This window comes from Cnephaeus nilssonii, assembly GCF_951640355.1.
Source record: "Cnephaeus nilssonii genome assembly, chromosome: 4".
NCBI lineage: Eukaryota > Metazoa > Chordata > Mammalia > Chiroptera > Vespertilionidae > Cnephaeus > Cnephaeus nilssonii.
In genome coordinates, this window is record NC_137075.1 from 15,695,949 (window position 1) to 15,714,036 (window position 18,088).

The window sequence follows — 18,088 nt, forward strand, 5'->3', positions numbered from 1 at the left end:
TCTGATTTTGGTCTGATTCTTTCTTCAGTTATGTTTGGATTACCTCTTAGACTCCTAGAAAGCCTGTCATTTCCAGTGGAAATTGCTCTTCCTTTCCTTGCCATCCAAGTTCCTAATTTCTGTACCTCTTGGTCTCTCCCTTCCTCTCCATACTGAGGGCGGTAGTGGAGTTAGTGTCTAGTACATTAAAAAAATTCCTAACTTCAATTCTTTCTTGAATTTTTCCAATGTATTTGAGTTCACAATCTACCATACTTTCCGGCGTATAAGATGACTGGGCGTATAAGATTTTCCTGGGTTAAAAAGTCATTTTATACGCCGGAAAATACGGTATATTGGACTATATTGATGGGATTAGATATAATGGATTAGATATATTGGACTACTGTATTTTCCGGCGTATAAAACGACTTTTTAACCCAGGAAAATCTTATATGCCCAGTCGTCTTATACGCCGGAAAATACGGCATACATAAAATATGCACTAACTTCAATTTTACCTGGGCCTTATTAATTGCTCCTGGTCCTTAAAAGATTGGGTGTCTTCCCATAACAACCAATTTTGGAACAGCAAAGCATCAGAAAATCTAGGTAGTTGATTGTTTTCTTGTAGTTTATTTACTTGTTTTGCAAGCATTTTCTATTTTAAAAAGGTGTGTATCATATATATGTATATATCTGTATATGTGTATATATAAATATGAAGTGTTTTTAAAATTTACAGAAATAAACTGTTCTTTGATATGCCTTTTTATATTTAGTGTTTAGTAAAATTCCTGTCCTTTCTAAATAACTAATTCTGTTTAACTGCATTTAAATCTTTTTTGAATCCATTACAGATATGGGTAACTGAACCAAAGTAAAAATTTCTCTCTCTGAAAATGAAAGGTAAATATCTCACCATACATTTCCATCCATTCTAAAAAATTTTAATGAAAATATGGAAGAAGGGCAGAAACTCTAGATAAAAAGGGGAAAATGGGGGATAATATAGAACACTTAAAGGTATAGGAAAGTTATTCTCATTTCTATACTACTCTCTTACCTCTTACATTTGTAAAAGTACACATATGCATACCTTTCTAATTTTTATTCAACCTTCTTGATCCTAAAATTGAGTCAAAAATTGCAAGGAACCTGGCCAGTATGGGTCAGTTGGTTGTGTGTTGTCCCGTGCACTGAGAGGTTGGTGGTTTAATTCTCTGTCAGGGCACCTGCCCAGCTGTGGGTTTGAACCCCATTAGGGGGCATACAGGAGGCAGCTGATCGATGTGATGTGCCCTCACATCAATCTTTCTCTCTTCTCCCTCTAAAAAAAATCAATAAAACTATTTAAAAAATAATAAAAAAATGAAAGGATGTCACTATTTATACCCACTCACTCTACACCTAATCATTCCACTTTACCTTTATCATATAATTTTTTAGTGGTTGAACATAGCTGCATGCGTGTGGGTGCAAACACGCAGTGTGCATGTTCTGGAGTCACCCGTAGGACATTATAACTGTGCTCACTGTTCCTCTCCTGTCACTCAGGCTGGTTTTGGTTCTAGCTTAAGAATCGTGATGTCACAATAGACTTTTCCTATTGGCCCCAACTCAGATAGAAGGAACACATTGGGTAGCAATTGAATTATGCCCTCTATCACTGATATATTAATATATGACCTGATCCCTTTCCTTTCCTTGGCCCAATAAAGCAACCTCAAATTATTTTTTATTCTTGTTCTAAATTTTCATTTGGAAAATATATTTAATTAGTCTGTCAAAATTAAAGGTAAAAGTATTTTTTAAGAAAGTACTTTTCATACAAGTAAACCTTTCTTCCAAACCCTATGTAAGAAAACAAATTAAGTATTTAACTTACGTGTTCTTTTATGTAGTTTTTTTTTTGAAGTCTAACTTTAGACTTGTTAAGATATTGCCCATACCTATTAAATGCTCTCAAGTTACATACAACCTAAAAAACAAAACAATAACAAAAAATATAAATACAAACATTTAAAAACCATAGCAATCACTTTCAGGAGTAAAAATAATAATAATATAAAATTTGATAACATTTTGGTATCGAGTAGTAAATTGCTAATAATTTTGTAAGTGGTATCTCTCTACAATTGTTAAACAACATTAGTATCTCTCTACAATTGTTGAACAACAGGAAATTTCTATCCAAATTCATTACTTTTAAAAAATATGACTTATAAATTTAGTACACACAATTGAAGTTATTAGAATAAAATACCAATGTAATAATAATATCCAATACAAATCAGGATATAAGACTATTCTTATGTTCTATTAAGATTCTAGCACCCGACCGGTGTTCTTCAATAGTGAGTGTCAATCCATGAACCAGGAGGTCATGGTTTGATTCCTGGTCAGGGCACATGCCTGAGTTGTAGGCTTAATCCCCAGTGGGGGGCATGTGGGAGGCAGCTGATTGATTATTCTCTCTCATCATTGATGTTTCTATCTCTCTCCCTCTCCCTTCCTTCCTGAAATCAATAAAAAACAAAACAAAACAAAAAAACTAGATTATATATAAAAAAGCTTCTATCAGGCTAATTTTGCCTCAAATTTTTAAAAATTTCATAGGACATAATCCTTGACAAGCATACAGAACCATTGGAGACAGAGAAAGAGAACTATGATACAGTTGGGAAATTATCTTTATATTTTCAAATTATTTTATCATCTTTTGATATTACAAATAAAAAAAAGATGGAAGTAGCATCATTTAAAAACAACTATCTTCTGATTTCCCTTGACCCAAAATACTAAGTAATTTATAGTATTCCCCATTAAGTATCTCTCATGACCAAGTTAAAGGTGAAACCCATCCCTACTCCAGTGAGGTATAGGAGCAAGCTTATATCAAGTCTTCAATGATTAAAACAAAGTAATCTTCAACCCACTTCATTACTGCTGGTGGTGTAGCCTCCTTCCTTTAATCTCTTCTGGATATCTTTGCATGAATGGTATGCTCTTAAATGTGGATCATGGAGACTATTATATTGGTTTTCCAAAAGTTGACAATAAGGATCAGATTGAAACCATAATGTTGAAAAGGCTGCAAATACAGATTTTAAAATATGACAAATGTGAAATTAATTTCATTTTTAAATATCTAACTATTAAAATGACTAGGATGTTCACTGAAAATAAAGCATGCAAGAAGAATTTGAAGTGGGGAAGACTGCCAACAGAAAGATTTGGATTGAGTAATGCTAATTGCTTATGCCTACTTTCCCCCCACTGACCTGAGTTATTCTAAACACCCACCCTCACTCAATTCCTCCACTGATCTCCATCAGTCCCTGGCCCTGAGCTGAGAAGAAAGGAAGAGGTGAAAAGAAAGAGAAGAGGATAAAATTTGTTTTAATGTGTAAAGCTAATGCCAAGTTTCTTCACTTCCCTCCTCCTTCTTCCAGGTCAAGGCACTGTACTCAAAGTATAAAGAGATAATATCTACACTAATAAAAGAGAAACATGCAAATTGACCATCACTTCGCTACTCACACCAGCCAATCAGGAGTGAGTATGCAAATTAACCCAACAAGATGGCGGCGGCCACAGAGCTGGAGTGAGCAGGAGGCTTGGGTTGCCCCCAAAGCCAAGCTTCCCACCCGCCCTGGCGACGGCTGAAGGAGGGGCTGGGAGCGAAGACTGCAGGGGAGCGAAGACTGCAGGCTTGGCTCTGGCCCGGGAACGAAGACTGCAGGCTCCAGCCGGGAGCAAAGGCCTGGGTCTCGGGTGCCGGAGGAAAACTGGTGCTTGGAGCCAGGGAAAGGAAGGCCTATTGCACGAATCTTCATGCAACAGGCCTCTAGTTAATAATTATGACTATTATGTCTCAACTAGAGGCCCAGTGCACAAAATTCGTGCATGGGGGTGTGTGTCCCTCAGCCCAGCCTGCACCCTCTTCAATCTGGTTCCCCTCAAGGGATATCCGACTGTCCGTTTAGGCCCGATCCCATCCCTCTCACAATCCAGGACTGCTGGTTCCCAACCGCTTGCTGACCTGCCTGCCTGATTGCCCCTAATCGCTTCTGCCTACCAGCCTGATCACCCCCTAACCACTCTCCTGCTAGCCTGATCAACGCCTAACTGCTCCCCTGCCAGCCCGATTGCCCCTAACTGCCCTCCCCTGCTGGCCTGGTCCCCCCTAATTGCCCTCCCCTGCCAGCCTGGTTGCCCCTAACTGTCCTCCCCTGCAGGCCTGGTCCCCCCCAACTGCTCTCCCCTGCAGGCCTGGGTCCCCCCCAACTGTCCTCCCCTGAAGGCCTGGTCCCCCCCAACTACCCTCCCTTGCAGGCCTGTTCCCCCCCAACTGCCCTCCCCTGCTGGCCATCTTGTGGTGGCCATCTTGTGTCCACATGGGGGAGGCCATCTTTGACCACATGGGGGCGGCCATCTTGTGTGTTGGAGTGATGGTCAATTTGAATATTACTCTTTTATTAGATAGGATAATCTGAAAATGAAGAAAATGGAAAATCTCTTTCCATGATGCATGGAAACAAGCTTATATAAAAAAATAGAAGTAAAACTCCGACGTTAAAGATGATGGATTAAAAAGTTATTATATCTTGGGGTCTTATCCAATACAAAAAAAAACAAACACAGCAATCTTTGAGTGCTTCAGTCAGAAAAAAATTAAAGATCTGAATTATAAAGTTCAATACATTGAAGAACCAGGTATAAAGGATATTGATAGGAATTGAGATTTCTGCATATGTGTAAAGAACAAATACAACCTTGTACAATAGCCATTAGCATATAAAAGAAGAAAAATATCAGCTAATAGTCATTTCTATATGTGATACTTTAGAAGAAACAGCTCAGTTATTTAATCTCATTTGTAAATTAAAACATTTCCAAAGTGAGTGTGTGTTTTTGGGTGTTTTTGTGGGTTTTTTTGGTGTTAGTTCTTAGTCCATTTTCCAATAGCAGGACGGTGTTAATGCGTTAAGGGAGACCTGTGAAAGGGAGAATGTGGAGGACAGTAGTGTAGATTCTGTCCTAACGTCTTTATATTATTTTTGTTTTCCTTTGTGTGTTTTTGGCAAGGAAAACAGAAGTTTTCGTTTAATGTCAAAGCAGAAATTGGCCCAAGTGAAAGGTGACTGGGATGTGTGGGGATGTGGGAATCCTGAGGACCCGTGCCCTGTTTGCAGGCCTTCAATTCCATTTATAAGACGCCACAGTCCTGACCTGTCTGCAGGGACCTGTGTTGCTCTGTCTGGCAGCAGCCACGTCAGTCATAAGCAGCCTGGCTGGGTGGGATCCTCAAGGAACTCCCTTAAGGTAGGTGGGAGGACGCTTCATATGTGGGCAAAGGGGCAGACTGGTGGAACCTGATAGGATGCTATCTTTCCTTTCCATTTAAAGCTTCCTTGGAAACTTTCTGTTCTCATGCTTAACACCAGACTTTAATCCCTTCCAGGGGGCCTAAATCATAAAGTGTAATCATTCTTAATTGCTAGTGCTTCCCCAAGAAGGCAAAGAAAGGAATTGTATGGGGCAATGCCTTGAAGTCAGTGAAGCCAGATATGAAGCAACCAAATATCGTGAGTTAACATCTTTTAGATGTTGACATTTACTGTTGACTTTTTAGATATTGACATTTAGTTGTGATGAGATGTTTCTCAAGATCAACCTGGGCTACTGACCTATATACAAAGAACACCTTTTAAACAAACCCATTCACAGGAGCTAGTGTAACCCTATTGCTGTCAATTAAAATAATTAGTTTGTTTCCCTTTAAATAAATAAAAAAATAAATAAATATGTAAATATTACTTCATTGAGGAGTTTTTACTGAAAGAAAAGGAAAGCTCTCATAAACTCAGTCTTCAAGGAAATAGTTTGGTGCTTAATTATAATTAAAGACAGTTTTTTTGGGGGGGATGAATGTAATGAAGAATAGAGAGAACATCTTTTTAAAAGTAGCTGACAAGTGCCCTGGTCGGCATGCTCAGTGGTTGGAGCCTTGGCCTGCACACCATGGGTTCAATTCCCAATCATGGGTACATACTTAGGTTGTGGTTCACTCCCCACCCCTGGTTGGAGCGCATGCAGGAGGCAACCAGTTGATGTGTCTCACATAGATGTTTCTCTCTCTCTCTCTCTCTCCCTTCCCCCTCCCTCCCTTCCACTCTCTCTAAAAAGCAATGGGGGGGGGGAAAAATCCTCAGGTGAGGATTAACAACAACAACAAAAAGTAGTTGACAAGTGAATTAATATTTGACAAAAAATGGTAGTACAGCAAACAATATATTTGAGGGAAGACATGGTTAAGTTTAGATACAAAAGGGGAGTGATATAGGTTTGAAGCCTGCTTTAGGAAAGCTAGTTTGTGTGAATGTGACCCAGTTAAATTGTGTGATGTAGGCATGTGTTCAGTTAGCTTGCTCTATCTTAGAACAGATTTGTTTTTAAAAACAAATTATTTTCTATAACGCAAAACCCATGGACACAGACAATAGTGTGGTGAAGGCCTGAGGCAGGGGTCAGTGGCAGGCTAGAAGCGGTCAATGGGGGGAAAAAGGGACATATGTAATACTTTTAACAACAAAGTTTAAAAACAAATATTTTCCAGAAGCAAAGCCTGCCTTAAGAAATCATGTTTACTAGGCAAGTATCAAATACTAAGGAGCCCTATCATTTCTGACATCAGAGAGTAGAAGGGTAAGTGGGTCACTTGGAATTCTTCCTTATAGAATTTTTTGTGATAATAATCAAAGAAACCATTTAAAAAGCATTTATGAACCTCCTTCAGTGTAGTGATTGAGTCAACGGCTGAGGAGGTTTGAAGGTGAGAATAGCATTGAGGACTAAAACAAAAACTTGAGGGCAGTACACACTATAACCCACTATGATTTAAGTTGTAAAGTTGTAAATATAGAATTGTAGTGTTGAGTAAAACCATACAAATCAAGAACAATGCAAATTCTAAAAATTTGGGGGCTATGATAGCTCAGAAAAAAAATCTTGAAAGATGGCTGAAATTCATAGACTGAGGAGAAAAGGAAGGGTACTATCATCCTAGTGAATTATTTTCCACTCATTTCCTTCAACTGTAAATTTTTTTGAAAAGTTATGCTTGAAAACCTGAAAAAGAAATGTCATTGAACTGTTTAAATTTTTAAAATTCTTCCTTGGAAATGTATTTGCTATTGTAACTGCAGAGGTAGGAAAGAAAACACTGACATCACAGACACATTTTAGCTCAAGGAGGCAATAGTGCATCACAGTCCCATAGGGAAAGCAAGATGTATATCACAATCAATCAAAATGTACTTTCTAAAAATAATAGTTAATGGAATGCATTATAGGTAGAATAAGTCATTTATTCAATACTAGAGGCCTGGTGCATGAATTAGTGCATTGGTGGGGTCCCTAGGCCTGGCTGGCAATCAGGGCCCATGGAGGCCAACCGGGGGGAGGAACAGAGGGGAGGGACAGTGGGAGGTTGGCCGGCTGGGGGACTACGGAAGGTTGGCTGTGGGAGCACACTGACCACCAGGGGGCAGCTCCTGCATTGAGCATCTGCCCCTTGGTGGTCAGTGAGCATCATGGCGACTGGTTGACCACTCGTTCCGGTCGTTTGGTCCTAACGGTCGCTTAGGTTTTTATATATATAGATAGAAGATAAGCACTTGGAACTACCAATTAGCAAAAGTCACCTGCTAGCAAGATAGTTCCTGGAAAGAAAAATAGAACAGCAACTACTTTCATCTAGCTTCTGTACCACCAGAAATCTCCATTTTACTAGTTCATTATGGCAGTTTTTAGACCAGTTATATATTAATTTTCAAAGAGAAATCTTCAAAGTCTGAAAAGCTGAAATTAAAGCTCATAATTAAAATTACTTTAAAATAATTCATATACAGTAACAATGTCCAAAAAGTTCCGGAGTAAAGGAAACAATGCATAATGAAAAAAAAAAAAGTATCCATTTTGCTTTAGGAAACAACAAAAAATATTTAAGAAATTTTCTAATGTCAAAAAAATCGCTTTTTTCCCCCAATATCAAAGTAAACATTAAAGCATTTGAAACTCTAGTATATAGAAATATACTTTAAACTTTCTAAATGAGAGTACCAAAGCTCAAAAGAGAATGTCAAGTAGGAGGTTAACTAGAACTTTTTAAAAAGTTTAAAAGACACATTTCCTCTTTCTCCAAAAATGAAAGCAAAAATAAACACATGTAATATCCTGTAGTAATTAAAATAATCAAAACAGAAATTAAAAATACTAAGGTTTCGTTTTTTATAAGAGTACTAACAGCTTGTTTTGGGGCAGGAAAGGTGATATATCTTGAGGGGATTTTGTTTGTTTGTTTGTTTTGTTTTGAATTAGATTAGAAGCTCATGATGTTATAACTATTCATTTCACTTTTAAGAGATTTTTTATTTGCATTTCTCTGATGATTAGTGATCTTGAGCATTTTTTCTTGTCTACTGGCCACCTGTATGCCCTTTTGGAGCAGTGTTTATTCAGGTCCTTAGCCCATTTTTTAATTGGATGGTTTGTCTTCCTGGTGTTGAGTTATATGAGTACTTTGTATATTTTGGAAAGTATCATTGGTGAATATGTTCTCCTATTCAATGGGTTCTCTTTTCGTTTTTCAGCAGGATAGATGATATTTTTCATGTAACTGTAGATGAGCAGCTCATAATATTACAACCTCTCTTCTCTCCCTTAAGAACAGAAATAATAACTGCTAGTTTTTGAGCAAAAGAGGTGATATTTCTCCAGTTTTTGTGTTTGTAGATGACAGGCTACTAATGATACAACCCTAACTTCTCTTTCAAGACAGGAAACACTTACCTTCTGTGTTTTGAGTAGAAGTTATATTTCTACAGTCCTTGTACTTGTAGATGAGGGCCTCATGATGATACAGCCCCTCATTTTTTCATTAAGAGTGCAAATAAGCCCTGGCTGGTGTGGGTAAGTTGGTTTTTGTACAGGAGCAGTTGGGTGTCATCCTGTTCAGCAAAGGGTTGCAGGTTTGATTCCCAGTTGGGGCACATGCCCAGGTTGTGTACTGGATCCCTGGTAGGGGGCGTGCAGGAGACAGCTGATTGATGTTTCACTCTCACATCCATGTTTCTCTTTCTCTCCCTTCCTCCCTCTCAAAAAATCAATTTAAATAATAGCTTTGCTGGGTTTTGAGCAATAAGTTGATATTTTTCCAGTTCTTTTTGTAGATGAGGGGCTCATGATGCTACAATACCTCATTTTTTTCTTAAGAGAGAAAATGTTTGCTGGGTTTTGAGCAGGAGCGGTGACATTTCTCCAGTCCATGCCCTTGCAGATGAGGGTTCATGAAGTTATAACCCTTCATTTTTTTTTCTTATAAGAGAAGAATACCAACTTTGCTTGTTTTTGAGCAGGAAAGGTGATATATCTTCAGGTCTTATTTTTGTGGATAAGTTCATGATGTTACAACCTCTCATTTCTTCCTTAAGAGAGGAAATACTAACTTGGTTTATTTTTGAGCAGGAAGGTGATTTTTTTTTTTAGTTCTTTACCTTGTAGACAAAAGGCTTATAATATTATAACCCCTCATTTCTCCCTTGTGAGAAATACTAGCTTTGTTGGTTTTTGAGCAGGAGCGGTAACATTTCTCCAGTTATTGTAGATGAGGGGTTCATCATGTCACAACCCCTCATTTCTAGTTTAAGATAAAATAGCATTGGCACACTGCATATCAGTATAATTATCACAGCTGCTAGATTTTTTTATAGCCACCATGCACAGGTTTTTGTTTTCACAATATCTGGAAATGGCCTAGGAGGAGAAATGAGATAAAACACAGGTATGTTAAAAATAAGAGTTCCAACCTTCACAAAGAAAGCATCACTGATAAGCCACACAGTCCCATTTTTTTACATGAATTATAGTTACTGCCTCTTTGGATAGCTGTGGTCTACACTGCTAGGTCCTTGGGATCTACTTTATGCTAATTCACCAAGGTAAGTCATTTAGGGACTATGATTAGATTTCAGCGCAAAGGGGAACTTAGAATTTTTTAAAGTTTGGGTTTTCTCAACGATGGCACGATAGGTTCCTAACAACAATATCATCTACTGCCTATACACTTGGTTCCTTGAATATAATAAACATACACTTGGGCAAATCAGTGTTTACTCAGCTATTTAAATTCTACCCACTCTTTATTAGTTAGTATATACTTTAAGCAGATTTTAATGAGACAGGCATGTGCTGTACTTTATTGAAAGGTAGGAAAGGTCTAATGATTGAAGCACCGTAAGGTACTATTTCACTTGCACATTAACTAAGGTGGAAACACATCTTATTCTAAAGTACCACCAAAGTACCACAGAAAGTGTCCATTTTAAAAGTGTCCATTTTAGTTGTGAATTATTTTGTTGCATATGAACCAAAGTCTTAAGTCATAAATATACTTTGTGCCATGTATTTTACAATTTCCATTAAAAACCCATGTACTTTCTACACCAAGTGTTTGAAACACATATTCTACAATCTAAGTATAGTTCTCTCAGGTTAGCTTTGTCTAACAAACTCATGGGACTGAACTGTGATATATACAGAAAAGACATGGATTTACAAACTGAGTTAAGAGTAGTAAGTAGATTATATTTGTAGATATGATTAGTGATACAATTGTAAGACATTATTTATATATGGTTAGAAAAAAGAACAGTTTAAAATAACCATCAAAGATTAAATTTGATTTAAATTATTTTGAATCGTGGTCACAGAAGCGATAAAATTTTTTTTTTATAATGTGGGATTCTCAAACCATAAAAGATACCAGCAATATGATGTGAAAGAGTTAATAACTCTTCAATGTGTTAGTTTAAAAAAACTTTTAATTTTTCTAGTCATTACGTAATATGACTTATCCACAGATGCTGGTTTGATGTCTGGCAGAAAACAGCCTTACCTCTAAGTTCTGTGCTCTTTCTTTTCGAAGAGGAGCAAACACAACGGGCAGTCCATGGTCACTGGCTAAGGACCGAAGATCAAAATAGTATTTGGCATAGACACTGGCGGAAACATTAAGACGAAACTGGAGTAGATGTAAATATTGCCTTTCCAAGTCATTTCTGGGGAAGAAAGAAAACACAAAAGCAACATGGGACAATTTTAGTCAACAAGGCTATCTTCAAAATTACCCTTCTAAGCTACTAGGATGGCTGTAAGTTTTGTTTTGAGACAAATAAAGGTTACCCGGCAGTACTAACACATGACTGTTCAAACAACAAACAAGGTACAGCTACTTGTGGTCCCTTTTGCCTCTAGCACTTTGAGTTTCGGGCAAGGGGGAGGAGGTTCCCTCTCTCTTGTGCACTCCTGCTGACTCAGGGCTCATGCATCCAAGTCCCATTGGTGCGGCTGTAGATTCATGCTTCTCGCTCACTCACAGGGCCCCACTCTAGTGTTCAGAAGAAGGGAATGATGTGTGTGCTGCTTCTAGGCTCTGAGGAACTTGCAGACATTCTCACCAGGCCAACAACAGGAAGGGCCTTATTAAAGTAGAGATGTGCCAACCAAAGGAGTGGGCACTCACCATGGCAACAAATGGATCCACTGAGAGCCACCACTATTATCTCTGAGGGGGGAAACTCCAGGCAACAAGGATTCATCTCTAATAAATCTATACTAATAAAAGGGTGATATGATAATCAGATCGGACGTCCTTCCAGACAAAGCCACAGCGGCTGCAAGGGCCGGCAGCCATGGCGGCTGTGAGGGTGGGTCCAGCACCGTGGTCCCTTTTGCAGAGGCCACGTGAGAAGGCGCCACAGGAGAAGGCAGAAGGGAGAAGGCTGGCACCGCGGGAGAAGGCAGAAGGGAGAAGGCCGGCGCCTCAGGAGAAGGGAGAAGGCCAGCGTCGTGGGAGAAGGCAGAAGGGAGAACCCCGGCACCGCGGGAGAAGGTGGCAGTTAGACAGTTAGGGGGATTAGGCCAGGAAGGGAGAGCAGTTACACAGTTAGGGGGATCAGGCTGGCAGGGGAGAGCAGTTAGGGGGATAGGGCCAGCAGGGGAGAGCAGTTAGGGGGATTGGTCCACCAGGGGAGAGCAGTTAGGGGGATCAAGATCAAGCTGGCAGGGGAGAGCAGTTAGGGTGATCAGGCCAGCAGGGGAGAGCAGTTAGGGGCATCAGGCAGGCAGGCGAGTGGTTAGGAGCCAGTGGTCCCGGATTGCTAGAGGGATCCCGGATTGGAAAGGGTGCAGGCCGAGCTGAGGGACCCCCCGCCCCAGGCATGAATTTCATGCACTGGGCCTCTAGTAAGTAAGTAAATAAATATGCCACATTCCATGGGAAAGGGACCCCCCCCCCCGCACCCCCCGCTCTGGGGGCATAGGGCTAATGTCAAAGACCATATGCAAGCTTCTGTTCACTTTAATCTTACTGGAGTGAGAAATTGTCACTATGACAGAACTGGATGCACTTTTAAAACTTTGGAAGACAGAAAGATTAAAGATAGATGTCTTGACTGGACTAATAGAGCATGCGAGTCAGACTCAAGAGTTCTCCAGTGTTGGGAATGCAATCCCGAGACGTTCAGCATCCCCTGACCCTTGCCAGAACAGAAGGGGTGAGTTCAATAAAGCGGGAAAGGAAATTTGGGAGCAGTCCTTTGCCATGTGACCATACAGCTGTCACTTGCCAAGTAGTTAAATAAAATCAGTAAATTGTACTACTTCCAGTCATCCTTTGATAGAGTTAATTAATAAAATGGTAACTACCTGAACAAACATGAGAGGGTTTTTAAACATATTTGGTTTCTTAGTTTTAAAGTTTTAGTATTTTATTCATTGGATAGGTCAACAAAAGTCTGATGTTCTCCTGCATGGAGAGGGGTCAGAATATTAGCAGAGATGAGGTTTTTCTCACTTGTTAAACTTTAAACCTAGTGAACCTACTTCCAAAATTAATTTCCTGTTCATATGATCATAAGCCTATAGAAAGTAAATCAGATAATGTTTTGATAATCAGCTAAGCAGGACTTAATTTACTACAGGAATAAATGCACGTTACCATCCTTTTAATATTTTCTTCAGTAATATAGGTTAATTGTGAAGAAATACAGTACCTTCATAGGATTAGCAGTCTACTAATAGAGGCTTAATCATGGAAGAAAAGCCTTATGTCTAAAGATTATACATCATCTGGGTTTTTTTGTTTGTTTGTTTTTGGGTTGATTTTTATGGACTTTTTTTGGTTTTTCAATGGCGAGACAGCTGAATGTTTACAAGCACAACAAATTTTCTGAATAGCAGCTGCTCAGTTTAACTTATTCTTTTGAAGGGAAATAATATTCTAAAAAGACACATAGATGTTGGAAAGTTTTAAGGAAAAGCTGATAGACACCAATTTTTCAATTTCCATTCAAAAGAGAACATTACAAATAGTCAGCAGCAGGGCCTTGACACCAATGTATACTAAGCACTGTTATAATACCTTCCAATTTCCAAAGATCATAAATAAAAGCAGCCTATTATAAACATAGCTCCTGGTATTTCTCTGTTCATACACACAAAGCATGCTTTACAAGTGGTCTGTGGCTAGGCACTGCCACCATTTCCCCTAGGGTTCACATCTATGTAAACTCACACATTTCTCTGCATGTTCTCTCATGTTATAACTAGACCCAGAGCCCCACCAGTTGAGGTGCAGGTTTTGAGAAAAGTTCCGTTGCCATTATGGCAGGGCTAGTGTTCCTGAGTACAAATTATACTTCCTCCAAGGGACCAGTCTGAAGACTCATGACAGTGGTGTCAAAGTCACTTCAGCTTCCTCGACTTCCAAAAGCACTTCCATTTGTTTCAAGTTTATTATCTGCTGTCACATCGTTTGCTAATGGCCACCAGCAAGACAACCGTGACTCTTCCGTTTGCACTATTACATGAAGAACTTAAACTTCTCCGCCTGCCTGAGAGGTCGGAGCTTCCTAAACCATCAGACCAACTTTCAAATGCGTGCAATGCTCTTTAAAAAGCAGGAGCAAGCACAGGGTTCTGAAACCTTTATATGTGGTTAATTTTCTACAATGGTTTCTTTAACAACACGACTTTAGATAAAAAGGAGGAAAAGACCAGTAAATGCAAACATAACATTGTGTGACTCAGATTTAAGCTTTAGCCACCCCCCTCAATAGTCTAGAGGCCGTAAGACCATCACAGTGGCCAAAAACTTATTTCAAAGGCCAGATGTATGCCCCTTAAAAATGGACTGGAAACAACAGAAAAACACTGGGTGGGATCCAAAATGGTGGCAGAGTAGGTAAAAGTTATACTCACCTCTTCCTTTGACCGAACTGGAATTGCAACTAAAATATAGAACATTCAACCTGAATAGCCAACTGACGACTACCTGAACGGATTTCTTATAACCAAGGATTTATAAAGAAGCCACATTGACCCTGGTAGGAAGGGCTGGCCCCGGCACCCACATGCAGTGTCTGAGAATCCATAGGGATATCTCAGCTACAAAGGTCCCTTCTTAAAAGTGAGGGGCTCAGCCCCATGCCAAGCTACCCAGCCCAGAGCACCAGAGCTGGGAAGAGGAGCCCACATGATGTCTGGCTGTGAAAATAAGCAGGGATCTGTCTTCCAGGGAGAGACAGGAGATAGGAATCTGCTAGAAATCCAGGTGCCCTCTTAAAGAGCCAGCACACAAAATCTTGTTTGTGGCCATTTACCCTGAGCTTGACAGAGGGAGGGTGGCTTCGAGTGGACTAGTGAGAAGAGACTGGATTGTGTGGCTCATGGGGAGAGAGCTAAGGGACAGCTGCCAGGATCTCTGTGCCGAGTCCCTCTTCCACACTGCCCACACACGTCATCTTTCTTGGGTTGAGGACTCTTCTATGACATTTGCCTGAGGGAATGCGCTAGCCCCAGCTTCCCGACTCTCTGTCTTCCCACCCTGTGGTGCTCATACCCTATGGAAAATTCAGCTACCTAGGCCCAGGGTGTAGAGGTCTAGCAGATTCAGGGGATGTCAGAGACTGGGTTCTGTGGCTCTAAGTCAGGGGCCAATTTTCCCTCGCATACACGACTGGTGCAGAGCCATCCCTTCACATGGCCAACTCTTGGTCTGTTTCAGCCTAAACTCTGCTGCTTGACACCAAGATGACTCCCTGAGACCCCAGCACACCATAAAGGTCTGTGGGCACCCAGCATTTGGCAGCTGGCCTTGGTGCACCCTGAGAATTTTTTCTGAGTGGCCTGAGACTCAGCACTGGCACCAAGTCTGAATACATATCAGTCCAGTGAACACCACTCATCTATACCTGATGACTCACTTAGTACCTACCTAACCCAACTTGGTACCGCTCGAGGCTCTTTCAGTGACTGAGCCTAACAGGCAGCCTACAGGTGGAAGCAGGAGAAAGCAGATCTCAAAGTGGCCTTCTTCTGCCTTTTGGGCCTTTGCTGACCGGCACCAAAACTCAGTGGAAGGTATCCTTGGTGTGCAGCTTGGCCTTCGCATGCACACCAATCAAACCCTGGCCAGCCACAAACTGTGGACTGCTCTGTAGCTCCAAGATGATTGCCCAGGGCCAGTCACAGGCACTGGGCAGTGTCTGACACTGACCTACAGGGAGTTCCTCCCAAGAGACTTCAGAACCAACGCACTCGGCGGCCAGCTTCAGACAATGTCCAAGGACCCAACTAACTTCACAAGCGGCACATCCAAAGGGAGATCTTGGGCACCAGACCCTGCTGAGGCGAATTCTGTTTCATGTGGTAAGCTCCTGCTCAGCAGCTCATACACTACAAGGATATAACCCTTGTAAACATTTATGCACCCAACAGAGGAGCACCTAAATATACAAAGTAAATGCTGATGGACATAAAGAAAGCCACAGTAATACAGTCATCATATAGGGAAGTTTAACACCCCACTGACATCAACGGGTAGATCTTCCAGACAGAAAATCAACAAGAAGAGCAGCCTTAAATGATACACTAGACCACATGGATTTTTAAAAACTTAAAAAATGTATATGTTCTTATTGATTTTAGAGAGAGGGGGAGGGAGAAGGATAGAGAAATAGAAACATCGACCCCCTGCCTCCTACTCACCGCCTATTGGGGATTGAGCCAACAACATGGGCATGTGCCCTGACTAGGAATTGAACCGGGACCTCTTGGTCCATGGGTCGATGCTCTGGCCAGGTGACCATATGAATTTAATTGATAGTTTCAGAGCATTTAGCCTCAAAGAAGCAGAATATACATTATTTTCAAGTGCACATAGAATACTTTCTACCATAAATTACATGTTAGAACACAAAACAAATGTCAATAAACTTAAGAAACTTGAAATCATATCAAGCATTTTTTCTGACCACAGGATATCATACTAGAAGTCAATTACAAAATAAACAGAAAAACACACAAATGCATGGAGGCTAGATAACATATAACTAAACAATAAATGGGTTAAAAATGAGATCAAGAAAGAAATCAAAAGATACCTTGAGACAAACGAAAATGGAAATACATAATCTATTCAACATACCAAAAGCAGACTTAAGAGGGAAATTCACAGCATTACAAACTTACCTCAAGAAACAAGAAAAATCTCAAATAAACAATTCAACCTTTCACTTAAAAGAATGAGAAAAAGAACAATAAACAATGCCAGAGAGCAGAAGGAAGAAATAATAAAGACCAGAGTGGAAATAAAAATAAAACGACAATACAAAAGATCAATAAACCAAGATCTGGGTATTTGAAAAAAAACAAAAAAAAACAAAAAGACACAAGACTGATAAACCTTTAACCAGACTCATTAAGAAAAAGAGGACCCAAATAAATAAAAACAGAAATAAAAGAGGAGTAGGAAGAAAAAAACAGAAATGAAACAGGAGTAGGAAGAACTGACACCACAGGAATACAAAGGATTATAAGAAAATATTATGAACAACTATATTCCAAATTAGACAATCTGGAAGAAATGGGTAAATTCCTAGAAATAGATAATCTTCCAAAATTGAATAAAAAAGATACAGGAAATCTGAACAGATTGATTACAGCTAATGAACTCTAAGCTGTAATAAAAAACTTCCAATAAACAAAAGGCCTGGACATAATGACATCACAGGCAAGTTTTACTAAACATTCAAGAAGAACTAACACCAATCCCCAAACGATTCCAAAAAGTTTAAGAGGATTAAAAACTCCCAAGCTTATTTTATTTTTTATTTATTTTTATTTTTTATTTCTTTATTGATTAAGGTGTCACATATTTGTCCTCCTCCCCCCTTTCCCATCCCCCACCCCACCCCGCTGTTGTCCTTAACCATTGGTTAGGCTTGTATGCATGCACACAGTCCTTTGGTTGATCTCTCCCCGCTACCCTCCCTCTGAGGCCCGACAGTCCGATCGATGCCTCCTAGTTTCTGGGTCTGTTCTTGTTCATCAGTCTATGTTGTTCATCATTTCCCCTAGATGAGTGAGATCATGTGTTACTAGAAATATACTTATAAGAACCGAATGTGAGACGAGCAATAATAGTTATGCTGACAGGCAAATGAATCAGTTTGTAGTAAGTTTCTTTCTGGACCAACAGTTCTTTTGAGACCCAATTTCAATGTCCACCAGTTCCTTATGTGTACATGTCGGCACTGACTTTTCAGCTCTGGATGGTGGACAAATGGTGGTAATGCAGGTCTGACTCCCTCTGGTTTGGTCTCGCCTGGACCCAGGGGTGTGGCTTCACCCGGACTCAGGGGCGCGTGGCCTCACCCGGACCTGGGACCCAGCCTCACCCGGGCCCCGGGGCACATGGCCTCACCCGGACCCAGGGGCGCGTCCCAAGCTTATTTTAAGAGGCCAGCATTCTTCTAATTCCAAAACCAGATAAAAACACTACAAGGAAAGAAAATTAAAGTATAATATCCTTGATGAACACAGATGCAGGAATCTTCAACAAAATGTTAGCAAACCGAATTCAGCAATACATTAAAAAGATCATACACCATGATCAAATGAAATTTATTCCTGGAATGTAAGGTTGGTACAATACCTGCAAATCAATTAACATGCTACACCACATAAACAAAATGAGAGATAA

General features: G+C 40.1%; 1 protein-coding gene across 1 annotated transcript in view; it reads right to left on the reverse strand.

The window, feature by feature from the left end:
• The window catches only part of LOC307098696 (cyclin-Y-like protein 1), a 46,310-nt gene that overhangs the window by 4,356 nt on the left and 23,866 nt on the right, over nucleotides 1-18,088 (reverse strand). Inside the window, exons 6-9 of the mRNA XM_079769724.1 lie at nucleotides 10,940-11,102; nucleotides 8,836-9,798; nucleotides 2,919-3,073; nucleotides 1,868-1,960 (exon numbers count right to left, since the gene is read on the reverse strand). Coding sequence (XP_079625850.1) covers nucleotides 9,688-9,798; nucleotides 10,940-11,102 — 274 coding nt within the window. The 3' untranslated portion in view covers nucleotides 1,868-1,960; nucleotides 2,919-3,073; nucleotides 8,836-9,687. The remainder of the gene's footprint in view (nucleotides 1-1,867; nucleotides 1,961-2,918; nucleotides 3,074-8,835; nucleotides 9,799-10,939; nucleotides 11,103-18,088) is intronic.